This window comes from Ailuropoda melanoleuca, chromosome 10, assembly GCF_002007445.2.
Source record: "Ailuropoda melanoleuca isolate Jingjing chromosome 10, ASM200744v2, whole genome shotgun sequence".
Taxonomy (NCBI): domain Eukaryota; kingdom Metazoa; phylum Chordata; class Mammalia; order Carnivora; family Ursidae; genus Ailuropoda; species Ailuropoda melanoleuca.
This window is the reverse complement of record NC_048227.1, coordinates 37,998,576-38,019,031: the sequence shown is the minus strand read 5'-3', so window position 1 is coordinate 38,019,031 and position 20,456 is coordinate 37,998,576. Positions and strand designations below refer to the sequence as shown.

The following is a 20,456-nucleotide window of genomic DNA, read 5'->3' as shown; positions in this document are numbered from 1 at the left end:
GGCAAAACAGACAGGCAGGAACGTGAGCCACTCCCGAGGCTAGCAATGGTCCCAGGGACATGCAAACGGGCCACCGGTGGGAGAACCCAAAGGAAGCGTCAAGGGAGTGGAGGAGTGGATCTCCTGCCAGAAATACGTAAAAGATAAGATGTAAATGACGCCATAGCAATGGCAGGTTCAGGGCTTCTTGATGGTGGAGGTGCAACAGTGCGTGGCGTGCAAACGACGAGCTGCCCTGGATAAAGGCAACACCTGTGCTTTCTCAAAAACCCAGGTTTTCTGAGCATCATTGCAGGAACGCACTTGAGGGTTTAAAAACAGGCTGGGAAAGCTACAGACGGACGGGCAGACGGATACCAGGGGCCAAGAGAACCAGGAAGGGGACTGCGTCTCACTCACACCCGCAGCGGGCGACTCAGAAACTCAAGTGGGCTGCACCAAACCCTCCCCAGTGGCTTGAGCGCTCACTTCGTGCAGCACGCGGGAAACCTGGTGCCCGGGCCCAGGAGCATCCAGGGAACGGCTTCACTGCCGGGGGCACAGGGCCGTGGCTGTGGAGTGAGGTCCCCGGAATGGCCTGCGGCCGAGCTCCCGAGCACCCCCAGCACCATGCCTCGTCCCCCACTTTCTCTCGGGAACTCCCAGATCCCTTCCTAAGTCAGAGGCTGTCCCCTGCCGGCGCTGGAAGCTGCGCACGGGTCCGAGAGAGTCCGTTCCAAGTTCTGTGTCTTACGTGACAGCTAAATTAGAAGGCGAGGACGTGTGCCGACAGAAAGTAGCACGGGATGCAGCTCGGTTTTCTCTCATGATGCTGGTGTTTACAGCTGCAACTGTCCCGGGCTAAGTCCTGCCCACCCGGTCCGCAGATACAACTGCACCGGCACAGCCTCGCGCAGGGCGCAGGAGAGGGCCTGCCTTGGTTGGGGTGGTGCGAGCGTGCGGAACGAGCAGAGAAGAGAATCCGGGTTCTGGAGAAGGGGAGTGGGCAGCCACTGCGAAGCGGGGACAAGCTGGAGGAGGAACAAGAGGCAGAATGCAGACGCCCCAGGCGGCGGGTGTGAGGGAAACCAAGGACCAGCGCGTCCAGAGCAGAGAAGACCAGGAAAGGCCGTGTTAGACGTAGACGAGGCCCGGGGCCCCTGGATCACGGCGTCAGTCAGGTTCAGGGCCAAGGCCGGGCCGGCGGCTGTCAGGAGGGGCGGCACTCCAGCCGTTGGCACGTAAAACTGAGTTTCACGCAGGGAAGGACCTTGGGGTGCTGAGGGCTCTGAGCCCCTGGGGGACAGGACGGTCCTGTGTTAGCAGGCCTCTGTGGCCATCCAGGCAGAAGGACCGTGTTGGAGTTGGGACGTGTCTGGACCGTGGAGCCCACAGGACGGGCTGAGGGGCAGCACGGGTACGGGGTGGGGAGTGGACTGGACACAGCAATACTCAAAGGAGCAGGGACGAGAAGTGACTAGGAAGTCCCAGGGACGTGGGACAGCCCTTCAGGCCTGCACAGGCCGAGTGACGATGCTCCCCCCCCCCCCACACACACACGGGCTCCGCGGGAGCTTCCGTGCAGCCGGACAGCCGGCTTACAAACATCCCCCCAGGGCTCCCAGCGCTCCGCCGCCAGAGCCCTGCCCAGGCGCCCTGACAGGGTCGTGCGCACACGGCGCCCTCGGCCACCCTGGCTGCTGGGCCTCTCGGGGGCGTGTGCGCCCCACAGAGCCGCACGCCAGGCACCTGGGTGGTGCTATTTGAAGACTGGAGTCCCGTCTTTCTGAAAACTGGGTTTGCTTAGGTCAACAGTGCCAGAGACACAGCCTCGGGTGCAACTCTGTGGCACATTCAGGAAGTCCCGCGTGCCTGCCGTCCAGACCTCAGCACGTCTGTCCTGCTCCCTGGGGGGGAGAGCCGCCACTGTCACGCGACAGCCCCGTGAGCGAGGCTCTGCTCCCCGCACCCCTCGGAATCCAAGAGTGGGTCTCTTTAGAGACTCAAACCAGGCAGAGAAGAAAAAAACAAAATAATTAAAATGTCATTCAAGTTCTAAGCTGATATGAGACACTTAAAGATCTGAGACATTCTTCCGGGAGCACAGAATAATTATATTCCTCCCCATCCACTGACTTCTCCCCATAGTGCAGATGTCAGATTTTCCACGGATTTTTCCTTCCTGAGTGAGCGTCAAAGGAACAAAGACTTCTGTCAGCCTTTCTCAGCCCCAAATTAATTCTGAAAAAATGGCTCAGACAAGCCGGTACCAGGCCAGACCCAAAGAGAGCCACGTGACCCATAGCTGTCCACACCTGCTCTCTGGGGAAGGGAGGATGCAAGGTGCTGGGACATTCCAGGCTGCCAGGGCAGCCTCAGGCCTTGGGGGAGTGGGGGGGGGAGGCAGGACCATGAAGGCAGCCGCCCCACGATTCAGACACGCCCTTCCAGATGTTCACGGGTCCAAGGTCATGCTTCTGACACCCCCATCTGGAGACAGGAGGTCCGAGGCCTTGCCGCAGGAAGGACATCTGTTTCTCCATGCTGCATCCTTCACTCCTAACCAAGGGCCAGGAGGGGCTGCCCGGCCTGCAGCTGTACCCAGGTAAGGGGCCTCCTGGCAGGGCACCCCCACACACGGAGCCGTCCACAGCAACCCCATCCCGAGTGTGCTCGTTACCCCGCTCTCCCACTGCCAGGCTGCCCCCTCCCTCGATGACCCTGGGCCGTGCACACTGACAGGGTCATGGGCTGAGGAGGACGTGCCACCCCGGGTTCCTGCAATCCCTCTCCTCTGGGCGCTGAGCAGGCGAGTGGGGGGATCGCTACGTCTTGGGTGCACCTGAGGTTCACGGTCATGTGCCCCCCGTTTGGCACTAGGTCACAGGCACTCTTGGGCATCTCTCAGGACTGACCTGTCTCCATGTCACCCTGGCCCCCTCACTCTCCCACCATCTTGGGGTGCTGCCGGCATTTTCCCAGCCCGAGGAACAGCCATATAGAAGCCACCCTCTGCATCCAGCGTGCACAGCACACTATGAACACTGCCGGCAGGTGCCAGAAACAAGGGGCTGGGGGGGTGACTAATGCTGGTTTTGTGTGCCAGCAGCCACGTGAGGGGCTGCAGGCAGCAGGAGGGAGCACTGCGGGCACTCGAGAGCCGTGAGGAATCGATCCCCATTCAGGCCCAGTCTGTTCTAAGTCCAGTGTCTGGAGATGGAGGCAGAGAGGAGCCTAGGGAGCGAGTGTGGGGCCACGAGCAGGGGCTGAAGCTGAGGCCAGCGGTCACAGCACCATAGACAGTACTTTCCAGAAATCCCCATGACGCCTCCGAGCTGGAGTGTGAGGTCTGGCCTCCTGCACGTGCTCACTGGAAAACCCCTTGCTTGGCTGTCCCCGTTAATGCAACGAAGGAGACGGGGACTCTCCTCTCAGAATGGGGGTCCCAGGATGGGAAGGCAAGGACCTGGTGACACCCATTCAGGGCTGGCCTTCACGGGGCTGCGCTGCATTCCAAGTTATTTCATTCATGTGACACAATTTTATCGGAGGCATCTGACTGCGAGGAAGAGCCCTGACTTCCAAGTCTCTCCTCTCCCTGTCAGAAGGTCCTCGCTCAAGGTGGCTAGCAGCACCTCTCCTGACCCCTCGGTGCTGGTCACGATCCGATCTCCATGGGGCTGCATCACCTTTGGGACCCAGACACTCATGAGGGGAGCGAACGAACATGGAAACTGCTTCCAAGGTAATTCCAGTTCACACACCCAGGGCAGCCACTGGGCCTCCGAGGGAAAGAGCCGATGCAAATGCAGCCTTCTCTCAGGGGGGAATCTTCTCCCACAGCAGTGCTGAGTCTCACCAGGGAGAGGCCAGAGGTCCAGGTACGGCCTGGACACCGTGGCAGCAAACAGCTTTGCTGCAGAGCAGACACGGGGGCATGCGTTCTGCGTGCACCCAGAAAACGTGCTGCCCTTGCCAGCAAGCGTCAGAGCCTCGAGGGGCACCAGCATTAGTGGCCGCGGGTCAGGACGTAAAGAGCAGCACGTAGACTTCCGTAACCAGGTTCCTTGCCAGGCACTGGAGGTGCTCTTGCCAGCTGTAGACAGTATTTTCAAGATCTTCCCTTGGAACGATTCCTTCATCGTGCACAAAGTACAACGTGTGCTTCACAGACGCCTTGTGTCCCGCAAACTTGCGAAGTTCACATATTCATTTCACTAGTTGGTTTTCCGATTCTGCCAGGTTTTCTGCCTCTCTAATCATGTGTGAATGGCGTCATTACTTTTCTTCCAAGCTTTATGCTTCTTTCTTTCTCCTGTCTTCCCGCACCAAGACTTCCGACACAGCACTGAGAGTGCTGGCAAGAACAGACACCGGCCTGGTCTGGCGGGCCGTGAGCGCTCCTGTCCCCACCAGCCACTTAGGGCTGGCTGGCGGCGTGTCAGATGCTGTGCCCAGAGAGAGTCCCGCCAGCTCTCACAGGTGGGTGTTGAACTGTATCACGTGCTTGTCTTGCACTGGCTGCTTTCTTCTGTTACCGTAGTGAATTGCATTCCTTGGTTTTCAAATGTTAAACCAACCTTGCATTCCTGAGATAGATTGTGCCTTTTTTTGTTGCTGGGTTTGATTTGTTGATGTTTTGCTATGGGTTTCTGTGCCTTTGCTTCTGGGGGATGCTGGTCTCTTTCCTTTCTGTAATGACCTCATTGGATCTGGTTTCACAGTCACATAAAAAACAACCTGGGAAGTGTTCCTGCCTCCGCGGCTTTCCAGCAGAGTCTGGGTCGCAGTTCTATTGTTTCCTCCTTAAGCATCTGGTAGATTCTGCTGGTGAAGCCATCTGGGACCACACTTTTCTCTCTGGAAGAGGGTTTGATTACAAATTGAATGTATTTAACAGATGTGGAGCTATTTAGGTTTCCTGTTTCCTCTTCAGTTTTGGGAAGCTGCATTTGTGATGGAATGTGTCCATTTCATCTAAGCTGTCAAGTTCCAGACAGGTGACTCTCACGGCAAGGGCCTCAGACACAACCGCCTATGGTCTGAGGATGGCATCTTTTACCGGTGCCGACGATCACAGCCCGGCCACGGCCCCTGGCTCTGCCGAATCCTCACCTGAAAAAGGTAGGTCCACAGGCCTCACTTTTCTACGTCTCAGACACAGCTTTTCTCTCTTGTGGCAACAGGACAGCCTGCACACGAGCATCAGAAGGGCCCCACCGCAGGTGCTGCAACCGGCATGGGCACGAGTGGCCCGGCTGCTCAGCCGTCACACCCCCGTGGACGAAGCCGCACGGCAAACACATGGGCGTCTCTTCACTGCAGGGCACTTGGGGGTCACCTAGACGTATGGGAAAGTTCAAGCCTCGCCAGCTTCTGAGAGGTGCCTGGGGGCTTTGGTGCACCCTCCAGTCCCTGCATATGCAAGCGACCTGCTCTGGCCACAGTCAAGTACACAGCTCATGATGAAAATGGCTCATTTCAGCTGCGATTTCGTCAGTAAGAATTTAGGGTATTAAATTTCTTTTGAGGGGGGAGGGGCAAAGAGGGAGAAGAGGAGAGAGAATCTTCAGCAGACTCCCCACTGAGCACAGAGCCCGACGCGGGGCTCGATCTCACAACCCGGAGATCATGACCTGAACTGAAACCAAGAGTCGGACCCTTAAGCGATGGAGCCACCCAGGTGGTCCTAGGGTATCAATTCTTAGATTATGTGAAGCAATAGTCAAAATAATATAAATTAGAAATACAGTACACAGCATTGGAAGAACTGCAGAGAGAATACGCAGAAAAGTAAAAGCCATGCTAACCAAGTAAGTGCGAGGAGACCAAAGCAGTTTTGCCCCCAGCAATGCCATCTGACAGGGCTCAGACTCCTGACGGCCACTCTCCTTAGTCTGACTGAGCTGGGGCGCGGGTCTGCTCACGTGCCACGGCCTGGTCTACACACGCCCTTCCTTCTCGTGGGCCAGCAGCCACGCCGCAGAGTTCTCACGGGAGGAGCGGCAAGTGCCTCGCCTGCCTGCAGCCCCCGAACCAAGGCGGCCACGTGCACACCCAGACGGGAGCGGAAGGGAGGACGGGCACAAAGATGCGTCTTAGTTGTCCAGACAGACACCAAGTCCTGCCTCCCCTCGGTGCCGTCCAGCTCTGAAAATTCCCAGCACCAAGGACACTGCCTCACTTCCCAGAACTTCAGCAACCGAGGTCTCAGCCCTCGGCACGGCACAGGTCCTCGGTCCGGCGGCTCGGAAGCCACGGGAAAAACCCACTGCCGGGTCCGACTTGGGGCACAGAGGCACCAGATGCAAAGCACGAGGGTTCGGTGACTGGCTGCGGACACGCTCGCCTGCTCTGGGATGAAACTGGCCAGTCCCGACTGAGCTACAAACACACGAACATATTTCTGTCTTGACAAAATCGGAGATTTGAGAACAAAGTGAAAACCTTTTTAAAGCATAATTAAGGGCAAACTATTAAATACAGTGACTCAGACACCCACGCTCTTTGCCATTTTCTGCAAATGAAAAAGATTCTCCACACTAATATGGTTAAAATCTACGCATTTAAAAGAGAAAATTGAGCTGAAACATGCAAGAGACGTTCCAGAGCTTTTCCAGAGAAGCATCTGGTGCACGTTTGGCCCGTTCCAGCAGGAGGGCCCAGGTGAACACGCTGAGCAGACCTGCACCTTTGCTCCGAGAAAAGTCCGGTGGGGTCATGTGCACCACGGGGCCGCTTGCCATCTCCGCGGCTTGAAGCGGGAAGCGCCTGTCACCGGGGAAGCCCCCAGCAGGCTGGCTCACAGCGGCACGGAGGGAGCCAGGGAAGCGCTCCTGATGCCGCCAGAATCTAACACGTCAACAGTAGGGTGACGGTTCTGGTCATCACGTCACCTGTCCGTCAGCGGGCGACGGAACTAGGAGCTGAAGCGGGACGTCCCGCCCATAGCGCCCGTGCCTGCAGTTGGCGCAGAGAGCTGGCCGGGAAGGTGGATTCTGGGCTCCTGTCCCGAGCTGAAGCTTCCGGCCGGGCCGATGGTCGTTCCGGGGCTGGAAGGCACATGGCTTTCTCTGGTACTCGACGGAGGCACGCCAAGGAAAACCTGCCGGCTGGTCTGTCTCCAGCCCTGCCCACAAAGACAGAGGTCTCTGCTCTCCGTGGGGGCCGCCCGGCCACCTCCCCCGAGGCTTCCCCTGGCTGTTCACCTCCTGTTAGGGTTCAAAACATGATTTCTCTTCCACCAGGAAGCCCGTGCTGAGGAGCTCTTGTGCGCACATGCCTGCAGATCCTCAGCCCATCAGGAGACACTCACAGCCCCTGAGTTCCTGCGTGCCCCCCAGGCAGCCCCCACCCCAAGTCCTGGAGGGAAGCGCTTCTCCGTGGCTGTGGCCCCGTGCTGGCTCTGCCGTGTGGAAGGCCCTGCACAAGGACCGTGCGGTCCGTCTGGCTTCCCTGCCCGAGCATGATGCCTGCAAGACGGCTCGGTCCTCTGCTCTGCTGAGTGCTTTCCATTCCGGGGAGTTAGCACGGGTTGGTCCCCCATCCTTCTGCTGATGGGCTGTGGCTGGTTTCCAGTTCCTGGTGCCGGGGGGAGGGCTCTAGTGAGCACATCTCCAGCCCCCCTGGGTCAGTGCTGAGGCGAACTTCGTGGGTAACGGCCTAAGCTGCTCCCACACACTCAGGCCACTGCTCACGCCCACAGGAGAGCAACGCAGGCCAGTTCCTCTTGCTCACATCCCTGCTGCCAATGGCCCGACACCTGTGTCCTCCCAAATCTGTAGGTTGAAGCCCCCGGCGTGGCCATATTAAGACTGAGGAAATAGGCAAGTGCGGATGAGGCCGTAAGGATGGGCTCCTGACCTGACGGGATTAGTGCACGCGTTAGAAACACGGGGGCTTTTCTCCCCGCCAGCGGAGGGCACGGCAAGAGGACGGGTGTCCACAAGCTAGGAGGTGTTCCCGAGGGAGTGAAGGCCCCAGAACGCTGGTCGACTGCCAGCCTCCACAACCATGCCGAAGTCAGCACTGTTGAAGCCGTGCGGCCCGCAGCATTTTGTGCAGCCTGAGCTGGGACGCGCGCCGTCTAAGTCCGGCTCATCCCGTAGGCGCACGCGGCATCTCGTTTCCCGACGGCCAGTGAAGGAAGCCGTGCGGTTTTTCAAGTGCTTGTAGCAGCCGTTTGCAGGTCTTTGTCAAGTAGCTGCTAAAAGCTCCCCTTTCACACTGAGTCATCTTTGTTACTGGGTTTTGTGTCTTCTTTACGGACCCACCACAAGCTGTCCGTCGGGGGCAGCGCTGTCCCCTGGTCTGTCACTGTGATCTGCCGGGGACAGATGATCTTCATTCTAACAGAGTCCGATTTATCCATTTTCGCGTTTTATGTTAATGTTTTCCATGTTCTAAGAAATCTTGGCCTATCCCAAACTGCAAAAATATTGTTATCTTCAAGAGGTGTCGTGATTTCAATGTCACGTTTGCAGCGCAACTCAGACGTGTTTCCGTGTGCTACACGGCGGGACCCGGTGGCCCACTCACCCGCTGCAGAGAACTGGACGCCCCGGCCGCACGCTGAACGTGCCGGTCTTAGTTGAACGGACCTGGTCTATTGTCAAAAATTACATGGCAGTGATTTTAGTGTGGGACTATTTTTCAGACACGTGGACTGTGCCACCGATTTGGCTGTCCTCACACCCCCCCCTGCCCAGTCTCGAGGACCGTGACCTCTGGGAAGTCCTGGAACAAGGGATGTGTCTCCTACAACTTATTCAAGATTTTCTGGCTATTCTAAGCCTGTGGCATTTCCATACAAATCTAAGTCAGTTCATCAACTTCCAAAAAGAAAATCCTAGGATTACGTCTGGGTTGCATGAAATCTGTGGATGGGTTTGGGGACAGCTGGGCAGTGAGCAGTTCTGCGACTTGTGACTCACACATGTCTGTCTACTGAAGCCTTTCTAATGTCTCCCAGCCATGTCTGGTAGCTTTCAGGGTATGGTGCAGCAGACTTCTGTTGAAATTTCCTAATTTTGGATGTTATTAATGATGTAGTTAAAATTTTGTTTAAAAAACCCCGATGTATTTATCTAGTATATTCATCTCAAGAGTTCAACCAGAGACTTAATTTAAGAAACAGAAACAAAGCAAAGATGACACCACAGACCAAGATACAGTCCTAGAAAGGAGGGAAAGGACAGTTCACTGAAGGAGGAGATAAAAAGACAACACGGGGAGGGAGGCTCCAGTCAGGGCTCTTGGCCGGAGACCTACTTTGAAGGGGTTTCTTGCAGATACTTCTTACAAAGGCTGTGGGTTTTTCCAGAGCTCGGCAGCATGTGTCTTCCAAGGGCCTTCGATGCTGTGTCCTCCTAGCGGGCTCTGGACGGACAGCGGGATGGTCCCGACATCACCCAGGGCAGACCACCTGTCCTTCAGGGTGCCCAGGCAGATGCTACCCTGGGTGTCCGCACTGGGGCAGTGGCGGGGCGTGGGTGCGCTGCAGGAGAACCACTGGGGAGCTCCGGGGAGAGCTACACCTCAGACCTCCATAGTTCGCCCGCTCCGTGGTGGTCCCCACCTGTTTAAAAAGGTCTGATTCAGAGAAGGCAGAGATTCCTCTGTCACCAGACAGCACGAGGGTCACTGGCTCCTGCTGTACCACCTCTTGTCCACGGGGCCCTGGGGGGCATCCCCGCTGGGCCTGGCTCCTTTGCTGGCAGCGGCTGGGTCGAGGTTCTGGGAGGCCGTCCGGGCAGTGTGGGCAGGGAAACAGGAACTTGGGAGAGCACGACTGTGACTGCCCAGTGTTTTGTTTCCTGACGGCTCTTGCTGGCATATGGAAATAGCCCCGGTTTCTGACGCTCCGCATACGTCGTCTCCTCTCCTCGAAGACGGGTTTCTACTTATTCCCATAGTTTGGGCTTTTGTGACTTTCTATGGTTTTCTGCACAAGCCACGATGTCCAGCCGATGGGATGAAGGGGGATGCCCGCACGTGCTCCCCACCTGGTGGCAGGAATGTGTAGTCCCCACAGGTAAGAACGGTGTAGACGTGGGGGTTATGTGTCAGCTGGAAGAAACCTCTGACCCCTTGTGTGCCAGAAGATGTGAAGTGTGAGCCGGTTAACAAATGCTTCCCCTCCGTCAGTTACGATGATTGCATCACTGTAGGGCTCCCCGTATCAGGTAATTCGCTGAACTGCAGCGTTCAGTTCTCTCCACCCCGTTCTGCCTCCCGGGGAAAGCCCACCTGGTGTGGACGCCTCGCACGGCTCAGGCACTGCCCAGCTTCATCTGCTAACAGTTCTAGAAGTCGCTGGTGCTCTGGAAGAACAGTCTCTGGAATGTTCTCTTTTTTTTTTTTAAAAGATTTTATTTATTTATTTGACAGAGATAGAGACAGCCAGCGAGAGAGGGAACACAAGCAGGGGGAGTGGGAGAGGAAGAAGCAGGCTCCCAGCGGAGGAGCCTGACGCGGGGCTCGATCCCAGAACGCCGGGATCACGCCCTGAGCTGAAGGCAGACGCTTAACGACTGCGCCACCCAGGCACCCCTGGAGTGTTATTTTCTTGAAACGTCCATCCTCCCTGCTCTGTTTTCTGGATATGCATGTGCGCGGTTGACACTGTTCTTCTGTAAACGTTTATAGAACTCATCAGTGAGGACTTCTGGGCCTGGGGTTTTGTCAGTTGGAAAGGTGCTCACTTCCTAAAACTTCAGATTTTCTGTTTCTTCTGTCAGTGTTGGTAATTCATGTCTCAAAGAACTGAACCATCTCATCTCACTGCCTACTTTATACATGCCAAGTATGTAAGGTGTTTAACTTTGCATTTGGAAAATACCTTCACGCCCGGGAAAGCTGTACACACAGCATGGAGCCCCCATGCACCCGTCAAGCTCAGGTCCACGCAGAGAACTACCTACCCTGCCCGATCTCACCAGTTTTCCCATGGACGTCCCCATTCTGTGCCAGGATGGCCCAGGGTGCCACATCTAACGGCTGTGTTCCCCAGGTGGACAGGGTCTCGGTCTCCGACTGCACTCCATGCCTTCGGTCCTGGAGAATGTTGGCCAGTGAATCTGAAGAATGTCCTTCGGTCAGGGTTTGTGTGGTGTTCGTTTCTCCCGATGAGATTGGAGCTACGCATTGTTGCCAGTCTGCAACAGCAGGGGTGCCGTGTCCTTCTTGGGGCTCCTTCTGTGCCCAGGGCCCTCCTCTTTGTACCTTGCCCCCCGAATTCCAGCAGGATGCGAGGCGGCGAGCAGCCAGGAAGCTGCTGTTTCCCCCCAACCCCACTGTCTGCTGTCCAGTGTGACGAGGGCCAGGTTCCAGCTATTTGGAGAGGGCGGGGCAGCCCGCTACCACCACTCCTTCGTGGCTCCGCGCAGCGTGGACACGTTGAAGTGCCAAAGAAGGGGAGGCCACGCTGAGCCACTGCAGGAGCCTGAGAAGCCCAGGTCTTGGGGGGGGCACAGCTCTGGGAAGAACCCCCAACCTCTCAGCACACGGGAGGCACCGCAGACACAGCCACAGCAGCTTCGGAGACCGTGGCGCCAGATTTGAGTAGGAGCGGGTCAGGGCCCAGGGCGGCCGTCTGCAGGCAGCTCCGTCCTCAGTGGCCTCTGCGGCCCTCTCAGCTCGTAAGCGACAGGCGCTGTGCAGCTGCCACTCTCCTTTACCAAGCCTGCTCTGCTTCCTGCTTTCCAGCGAAGGAGGGTAAGTAACATCCAACACGCAGACAGAATCGAGTAATTACACCTTTTAGTGCACCTGACAATTTTTATCCAGCTGGTGCGAACAGTCAATCAAAATGCCATGAAAGGTGCTTGAGAGAGCTGTCAGGCACCGTGGGGGCCGCTCACCTCCCGGCGTCGCGAGCCTGGCACACTGCAGCCTGACGGCTCCGCCGCCCAGAGTCCCTACCCTGACTGTGCTCCCGCGGGGGCCCTCGGCTTCCCACTCGCACCGACGAACCTACTGTCCCAGGCGGGTCCCCGGTGGGCAACAGAAACACTGCGCACGTTACGATTTTTAAAGTTAGCGGAGGAGAAACTCCAAAACGAAGTCTTGGACGGACGTGGGACCACAGCCTGCTGCTAACATCTGTGTGGGGACCAGACACAGCTAATGACCTCAGCGTTTCAGGGAAAGGAGCGGTGACGGTCAGGACTCCCGTCTTTCTAACCGCGTGGACGCCGAACCTGGAGAACAGTCCAGACGCATGCGAACCCCACACGGCTGCTCCAAGCACCTGCAGCTGTGCACGCCTGCCCAGGGCTGGGCACCTTGCCGGCCACGCCAGGGCCAAACGCGTGCTCCTGGGCTTCCTGCGCTGGCACCCACGTCCCAGGCGGAGCGCCCACCTCCTGTACTCCGACCACTCCCAGCGCCCCGAAGCTCCCGGCCAGAGAGCCTGAGATGCAGCATCACGCGGACCACAGGCAGACATCACACCAGGAAGAAGCCGCTTCAGTGTCTGGGAGGATGTCTGCAGCGCGTAAGCGCGGGCTCCTGCCAGGAACGAAAGGACCCGGGCGGTATGTGCCCACAGGACTCCTGTCCTGCTCGAGGACCACCAGTCGGCAGCTCCGATCTGGCTCTGCTCAGGATTTGAAGGCGACAGGGCAATCGGACAGACGTGGGGAACGAGGGCATCAGCTGAATGCCAGCCACAAATGGGTGTACTGGCGCGGGGCGGAGCGGAGGGGGAGGCGGGAGCACACGCCCACGTACGGAACATCTGATGGGGGCAGCCGCGTCATCCCACAGCAGCCCACCACACAACACTAACTACACACTGGGGGAAGCAGCTTCGCAGCTCCAAACTTTAAAGATGATGGTCAGCGGAGGTGGCAGCCGGTGCACACCTGCAAGGGCCCCATGGAAGCTGGTGGCGGGAGAGCCCTGGGCTCTGGGGCCCGGTGGGAGGGCGTGCGTGGAGAGAACACACGCAGGCAGCGCATGCGCCGGGGCGCTGACCAGCCAGGCCAGGGCGAAGGGCGCCGCCGACACGCCTGGCCTTCAGGAGACCCTCCCCGAAGCCAGCGAGCGAGGTGTCTGCAGCCAGCAACAGCAGGCAGACAAACAGAAGCAAGCCGGCGCAGCTTCTCTGGGGCGAGACCCGCAGGGGACCGTGTGCCTTTGTGTCAGGAGTTAACTGGACACTCACGTAGTCAGGGCCAGGGCCCCCAACGAGAACGCGCGAGAGCTGCCACAGCTAAGACAGAAACTCCTAGCACCCCGTTTTACAGCCGAGACGAGACCACGGAAGCAGGACTGACTTCGGCAGGATATCCTGAACCGGAACAATTAACCCTAAAACACTGGTCACTATCACTTAGCCTCCAGATGTCAGGTCACAAGACTACCAGTATGGGAACAATAACCTGAAAGGTAGATGGCTGCATGACCAAAGCCCGATTGGCACACCTTAGCGGCTAGTCCACCGCGGCCCAATCTCAGGATGCTTAAGATGGTTCCTGGAAAGAGTTTATAAAAACCCCTACGTTAGAAGCTCAAAGGGCAACTCTCACGGGCCCTGGTCCCCTCCCTCTCCAGGAGCCTTATACTTCCGCTCAATAAACTTTGCTTTGCTGCCCGTGACCCTTCGTCTGGTCTACCTCTCCATTCTTTGAAGTGACATGACCAAGACTGCGGGCACGGAGGGGACAAAAATCCTGTAACACTTCTTGACCCGTTCCCATCCCTGATTTAAACCACACAAAACACTTCGGACATTCCAGAAACCACCAGGAGGGCTGGTGGAGAAAGGTGCGGCTGCCCAGGGGCTCTTCCTGCGAGTCTCTTTGTGGAAGGGGCTGAGTCGTGAAGCGTCCCACAGAAAGTGCTCATGCAAAGGGCTGGGGGGCCAGAGGCATTTCAAGGGCTCAGAAACAGGCCACAGAACATGCAAAGCAGCAGGAGGGGCCCAGCAGGCACGGCCCAGCCAGCAGGGCAGCGAGGGGCAGCTCCTGGGTCTGCATGTCCCCGAAACATACAAACGGAAGTTCTACTTACTGCTCCAAGCATGATTCTGAAAATCAGCCACCGGAAGCCCCACAAAACGATCTGGGACGGGGGGGTCTCCCTGGGCAATCGAGACAGAGTCCAAAGAGGGCACAGGAAGATCCCCAGGAATCCTGTTTCCAGAAGCTGGGATTCCCATCCTAGAACGATGACAGTAAGAACACAAAGGGCCATGTTAGCAACAGCCAGACATTCTCCAAAGAAGCAATTCCACCAAACTCAGTTGAACTTAAATGGTCCGTGAACCAGGACAGGTGGTGTGACCAGGTGTACTGAGCCAGACGACCTGATGTGAAGGTCTGACCACAGAGTGGACGCTAGCCCCAGTCTGCACTGGGTGAGGGGGTGCTGGGGGAGACGCAGGTGCAGGTCAGGGGCTCCAGCTCCACTGCAGGGTGTGAGGGTGCAAGCTGGGAGCCCCGCCGAGACATGCAGGGAGCAGTGCGTACAAAGCGGTGACAAGGGCCTCGTGTTGTCACAGACACTCCCGGAGCTGGGACCTGAAACAGGCTGCAGGCTGCTGCTCTCACTTGGCCTTTCTGCATAGGGCACACGTTCCTTTCAATCTCATTTTGATCAAAAACTATGCAGCATGAAAGGTGCTTAGACAAGGGTCCATGCACTATGGTTCCACTCACAGAAGGTTCTAGAATGAGCAAAATGGATATAGGAGAAAGATGGGAACCTAGCCGCCAGGGACGCCAGGGTGACACCCGGTGGGGCTGAGGGCAGGGGGTGCCCGGGCCAAGATTCATCAGAGGCACCTGAAGGTCTGTGCATTTCATGGTTTGTAAATTTCTTCCTAAACAATGACAACAAAAACAAGCAGCAGACAAACCTGAGTTCAGAACCCAAGTTTTTAGGGCTGGACGGACAGCTCTTGAGGTCTGCAACTTGCTTTGTGTCGTACAGAAGGTTAGAATGAGGGATGCAGTGAAGCTGGCAGAGCGGACGCCCAGTGCAGCCTTGATGGTGCCCCTATTTGAAACTTTCTGTAGTTTGACATTTTTCATAATAACATGGGGGGAACCCATTTACTCTCATATGTTCTGGGGATTTCTGAAGCCCCAGTTCCAAATCAGCTCCCCTGTGGGAGAGGTCAGCTTGCTGTGACGCAGCACCTGGCACCAGGGCTGACGGGCAAAGTGGCCACCGTGGCATCTCCGTAGGCTCACTGCCTCGGCTGAGCCATGTGCATCCGTGCTGGGGACGCTGGGGCTACCAGCGTGCACCCCACATCCGTCCACAGAAGATTCCAGAAGCAGAAAGCCTGGACAGTGCTGGGGAGGGGTGCCCTCAGGAGAGGGGATGTAAGGTGGGGGCTGTGACCGGGAAGGGGGCACTGGCGCCACCCCTCCATGGGGACTCAGTGTGTGGGATGCCCATGTGGGCTCCGTCCAGCCTCCCAGCGTCCACCTGCCCCGACTCAGAGCTGGGAAGCCGACTTCTGTCAGAACCCTGAGAAGGAAAGAGAGCAGGAGTATTAGCAGTTACTCTGTTTTTGGAGATGCCAGACGCAGACCAACCAAACACACTGGGTCAAGGTTCTCTTCTCATTCACGTCGATGGAAGACCGTTGCTTTACAATTTGCTTCAAACTCCCTTTTCTTGTCTCAACAAGGAGAAAACAGACTTTGTTCCTTACATGACAGTTTCTCTAGTTTTATTTTGAGAGATAATTGTCGTCAGATTTGGACCCATTTCACTTGGGGTGTGTTTTACAACGTATGTGCCCTCATGCCCCAAGGGTGCCCTCATGCCCCAAGGGTGCCATGGAACACGGAAGTGACCGGCAAGCGTGGCCTGCTTCTCTGCGGACACTTCCACTCTGTGAGGGAGCACCCCCCATACCTGCCACCTGCTCCAGTCCCTCGACCGTGTGCTGAGAACCTGTCGGAGCCAAGGGCCCCGCAGCTCCCTGCAGCAGCACTGCGCGCACGCCTGTGCACTCTGGGTGGAACCAGGCAAGCCGCAGGGACAGCCAGGTGGGGCGACCGCCCACAGCACTGCGGGCACCGGGACACCTGCTCGGCCCCAAAGTGCAGTGCGGGCCCTGCCGCGCTCGCTGGAAACCCCCCGTACACTGAGACGCTCACGTGGGTGCACAGCGTTCCCCAGAGCACAGGCCCGCCTTCTCTAATTGCCACATCACTTTGCACAGATGTGATGAGTGGAATTTTAATATGCAGTTTGAGTGACACCAATCAAAGTGATGTGCAAATGGCAGAGCCCAGAGACCCACCTAAGTGCCGGCAAGCAGGTGACGGGGCAGGTGGGGGGCGGGCAAGGGACACACTGCCACCTCAGGGACTTATGTGGACCGGCAGAGGGTCAGCTGCCCTCCTGCCTCCTGTGAACCTACTGGAACCTTCCTCACCCCGCCGGGCTGCTCGGGGACAGCAGAGCCACCTATGCCCCTCCCCGATTCCCGCCTCCCACTCTGGGTCACCGGTGCTGGGCCATGAGCGCTCGCCGACACCAGTGGGGTGGGAAGGGTCGCCGGCAGACCCCCAGCTTCTGTGGACCTTGTCGGGTCGGGGCAGCTGTACGCAGGTAGCACCACAGTTCCCGAGTGCGGCGGGCAGGCGTCCGCAGACAACAGGTGCCCGGGGCGCTGCCTGAGGCTGGGTGCAGAGGACGCGCCATGCACAGCCGGGGCACCACCACGCAGGCCGGGCGGCAGGGCTCACGATGGCAAGTACTGACCCACACGCAACCGCCAGAGCCCACCGCGGCCTCGTATCCGTTACAAGCCCCTCGGGAGGGCGCCGGTGCTTTTCCCTCTGTGCTCAGATCCTTTTCTGGAGGGGGGACAGCAAACCGGTTCCTTGCCGCGGTGCAAATGCCCGCTTAGTTTCAGGCGCGTGGGCGGCGCAGTCAGTTGAGCAACTGACCCTGGATTCCCGCTCAGGTTATGATCTCACGGTCGGTCGTGGGACCGAGCCCCAGGCTGGGCTCTGCGCTCAGTGCTCAGTCTGAGATTCTCTCTCTTCCTCTGTTCCCCCTCCTCAAATAAATAAAATCTTTTCAAAAAAATGTCCCTTCCATGGTGGGCCTAGAAGGCTCCAGCCCCTGGACATTTCTTGGCGATGCTACTGAGGTCCTGCCAACGGCTCTGCAGTGACGGTCAGCTAACGTCCACCAGGAAGCCACGAAGCCTGAGGTCCAGGCAGCTGCCTGCTTCTGGAACTGTCACTTCTCTGGCTCCTGGCTTCTTTCCAATAATGTAGACAAGTGGTCAACAGGCCACGTTTGGGAAGCTTCCCACGTAGAGGGAAGGCCTGCAGTTGGAGATGTGGGGTCAGCACTCCCGACCCTGACACTCGGACACTGACCGCCGGAGCAGCTGTCGGGCGGCGGGCAGCCCCCGAGCTCCGTTTGCCCTTCCGAGCAGCAGCATGCTTGGACAGGCCGTGGGGCCGGGCACAGGCTGCCGTCGGCAAGGCTGCAGGGTCACCCCACCCGGTGCTGATGGGATGGGGAACCTCGATGCAGTGCTGACCAGAGCTCATCCTCCAGGTCGGCGAGCGGCCACAGCCCGGAGCCCTGCAGTCTGTGGGCAGCTTGTGCGGTCGGGGGGGTGGGGGTGCTGTCCTGACTTGCGCCCTTGCACTAGCATCCACAGCTGCACAGCATGTGACGCATGCCTGCGTCTGCCAGGCCGCTGCAGGGTAAGCCCGAGGAAAGACCTCCTGAAACGTGAACGTGGACCCTGGTGCGTCTAGACAGAAGCACGGGGCTGTCGCCTCTCATCCCCACTTCCTGACCTCTGGCTCAGCTCAGGGCACCTGCTCTCCGAATAAAACCAGTGTACAGGTGGTGCTCACCCCGCTTCCCTAGTCGGGACATGTGGAGTGAAGACACTCTTCTGTTCAACACTCGGTCCAGCAAGAGGCCTGACCCGTGCCTGGTGACTGGGGAGGGGCCCGGGGGCATGGCACCTGGAGGTGGACAGCAAAGGGGTGGGGGACCCTGGCGGCCCCTCCAGGCTCAGCCTGCTCAGGACAGGAAGCAGACATGCTCCAGCCAGCAAGGGGCCGACTGGGCCAGGGCGGCTTAGAGGGGAGTCTCCACCAGACCTCTGTGGAGGTCACCCCGAGTCAAGGTCCACACGGCACAAATGCAGCCGCTTGGGACCCAGGAGAAAAGCATCATGGACGGTGGAAGCTGCGGACATGGCCGCTCTGGAAAGACCGCACCAACCGAAGGCTCGTCTCCTTCCTGAAAATTATGACAGTTACTTAGAAAGAATAATGAAGCGTGGCACCTATGGACCCTTCAAGAATGACAGCCACCATCCACAGGAGGAGCGGGAAACCCATTAGCTTCAGGTTAGAAACCGGGAAAAAGGAGAAAGATGCCTCCCCTCTGACGGGTTGTCACTCCTGTGCGGGGCTGCCCCACCCGCGGCCGCCCGGGCTCCCGGCAGCGCCTGGAGAGCACCTGGGGTCTTCAGAGTCGCTGCCTTCATGTTTCTGGCTTCTGTGTGAGGGTGGGGAACTAGCGAGCAGCCCGCCGGTCCCCTGGGCACGGCTGCTGGTGCGGCGCAAGAGGGCTGCAGGCCACAGACACGCAAGGGGCCCTTTTCACGCCATGAGCGTAAGAGAGGGCCACAGACATGGTTCTGGGGTGACCGTGCCCCTCAGGTACCAAAGCGTTTCACCCATCTGCGAATCTTACACCCCCCGCGTGGCATCCAGCTGTAGCCAGGATGCGTCACGTGTGTGAGTCTGTGGGGAAGGACACCGTGTGAGGGGCCTGGCCTCGGCGACCCCTTTTGGCCACCGGAATGGCTTGCGGAGCTGACTTTGCCCCAAGGGGACAGACTGGGGGCAGTCCTTTGTCCTCAGGGGCTGGACAGTACTGATGCCAGCCGCACCCCAGAGATGGGGCCACACTCCTGCCTGTCCCCCAGCCCTGGCCCCACGATCTGCTTACAGCTGAATCTGCCCAAGAATCCTCCAGAACCAGCCTGAACTGGGTAGCAGAACCTGGCACGTGAGGCTGTTCTTGCTGTTAGTCCCGAGACAAAACCTCATTTCTGAAAGGAGAGGCAAGCCGGGGGTCTCCACCGTTCAGAGGCAGAATTTAAGTCCGACCAGATCGTGAACAGGAGTGAATTTTCTAGCAAGCAGACACTTTTGGAAGAGTTGGTTAAAGGCTTCATGCTTTAAAAAAAATCATTTTAAACTGCATGCTCCCAGTTATGAATCATTTAGAAAATTGTTAATCTGTGTTGTAAAGATGTCCTTGGGCGCTGCAGGGAACAGGAAGTGACCCGTGTAACCCGCACACCCACACAGTGACCCTCCATCGCCTGCACTTTGTCACGGTGCTGGTTAATACTTGGTTACCATAGCAACCAGACGTCCTAGCCCCAGGTGTGCCTGCTGCTCAGATCTGTGCCCGTGTCACCAGCTAGCCCGAGAACAGAACTCACGGCGACGACCTCAGCTGGCGTTACTGGTTGTGGATAAACAGGAAAATGCTTCCTGTCAACGGAAATTAGATCTAGCAACAGAGATTTCGTAGGATTAATATATTCCAAATATTTAACATGTATCAGGCTGCAGGGCATGATGCATTACCATTTCTTTGTCTTTTGTTTCCTGTGCATGAAAACTAACGGAAGCCTGTCCCAAAGTAACTTGTCAGAATCCTGAAGACGGGCTGGTCCGTGCTGTCCACGGGGCTGTCTGTGACGGCGGGGACCATCCACGCGCCACGTGGAGCCACGGGCACAGCTCAGGGTGCAAGGGGCCGGTGTGGACCCTGCTCTCAGTCAACCCTGGGAGGCATGTCCGCTGAGACACCCTATGTCCATGGGCCCTGAGTGGAGCGGGCCTCATTCTGGCACCGCAGCTGAGTGAGCCCCTGCCTCCATGCACACTAGGCCCCGTGCCCGTGCCAGTGGGGTCACCCTCGTTCCACACGGTTCTGGAGAATGACCCATTTTCACTCTCTGCTTTTCCAGATCTTCCCCACACTCGGTGAACATGGTTTTTGGCATCCTTGAACCTGCTGATGGGCAGACCCTCGTCCCCAAAGGAGGGCAGGGCCCGACTGACAAGCAAGGATGGGATGTCCAGAAATCATGGGGACGGTCAACTCATCTGAAAAGTAGGAAGGAGTCACACACGTCTCTAACGGGCAGGGGCTCAGGTCAGAGGTCGGGGCGGCACTGCAGCCACACCCCGCACAGACACGGTCTCCACTGGGGGGTCACTACCCTGGGCACAGCAGCGTTCTTCCTTCCCTTCCCACACGTGTCAGAACCGGCATCACTCCCCCTTTGAAAGGGAGTGGTTTCTGGCCCTCCAGTGAGGGGACAGGCAGCTCTAGGTTTGGAAGCCGGGATGGCCACCAAGGTGCAGCCCCCCCCACAGACCCAACTCCGGGCAGCACGTACATTCCACGGGGCCACGGAGAGAAGAGGCGGGCATCAGTCACAG

General features: G+C 58.0%; 1 protein-coding gene and 1 pseudogene across 7 annotated transcripts in view; both read right to left on the bottom strand.

Annotated features, from left to right (window-relative positions):
* The window catches only part of LMF1 (lipase maturation factor 1), an 89,013-nt gene that overhangs the window by 27,762 nt on the left and 40,795 nt on the right, over nucleotides 1–20,456 (bottom strand). For 5 of the 7 annotated variants that reach the window (XM_034670674.1, XM_034670673.1, XM_034670675.1 and 2 more), the window contains one exon: nucleotides 13,996–14,144. The exons of the other annotated variants lie outside the window; for them this stretch is intronic. In XM_034670674.1, the coding sequence (XP_034526565.1) occupies nucleotides 13,996–14,144 (149 nt within the window). The remainder of the gene's footprint in view (nucleotides 1–13,995; nucleotides 14,145–20,456) is intronic. 7 annotated transcript variants of the gene reach the window in all.
* On the bottom strand, nucleotides 7–13,984 carry LOC117804206 (annotated as a pseudogene).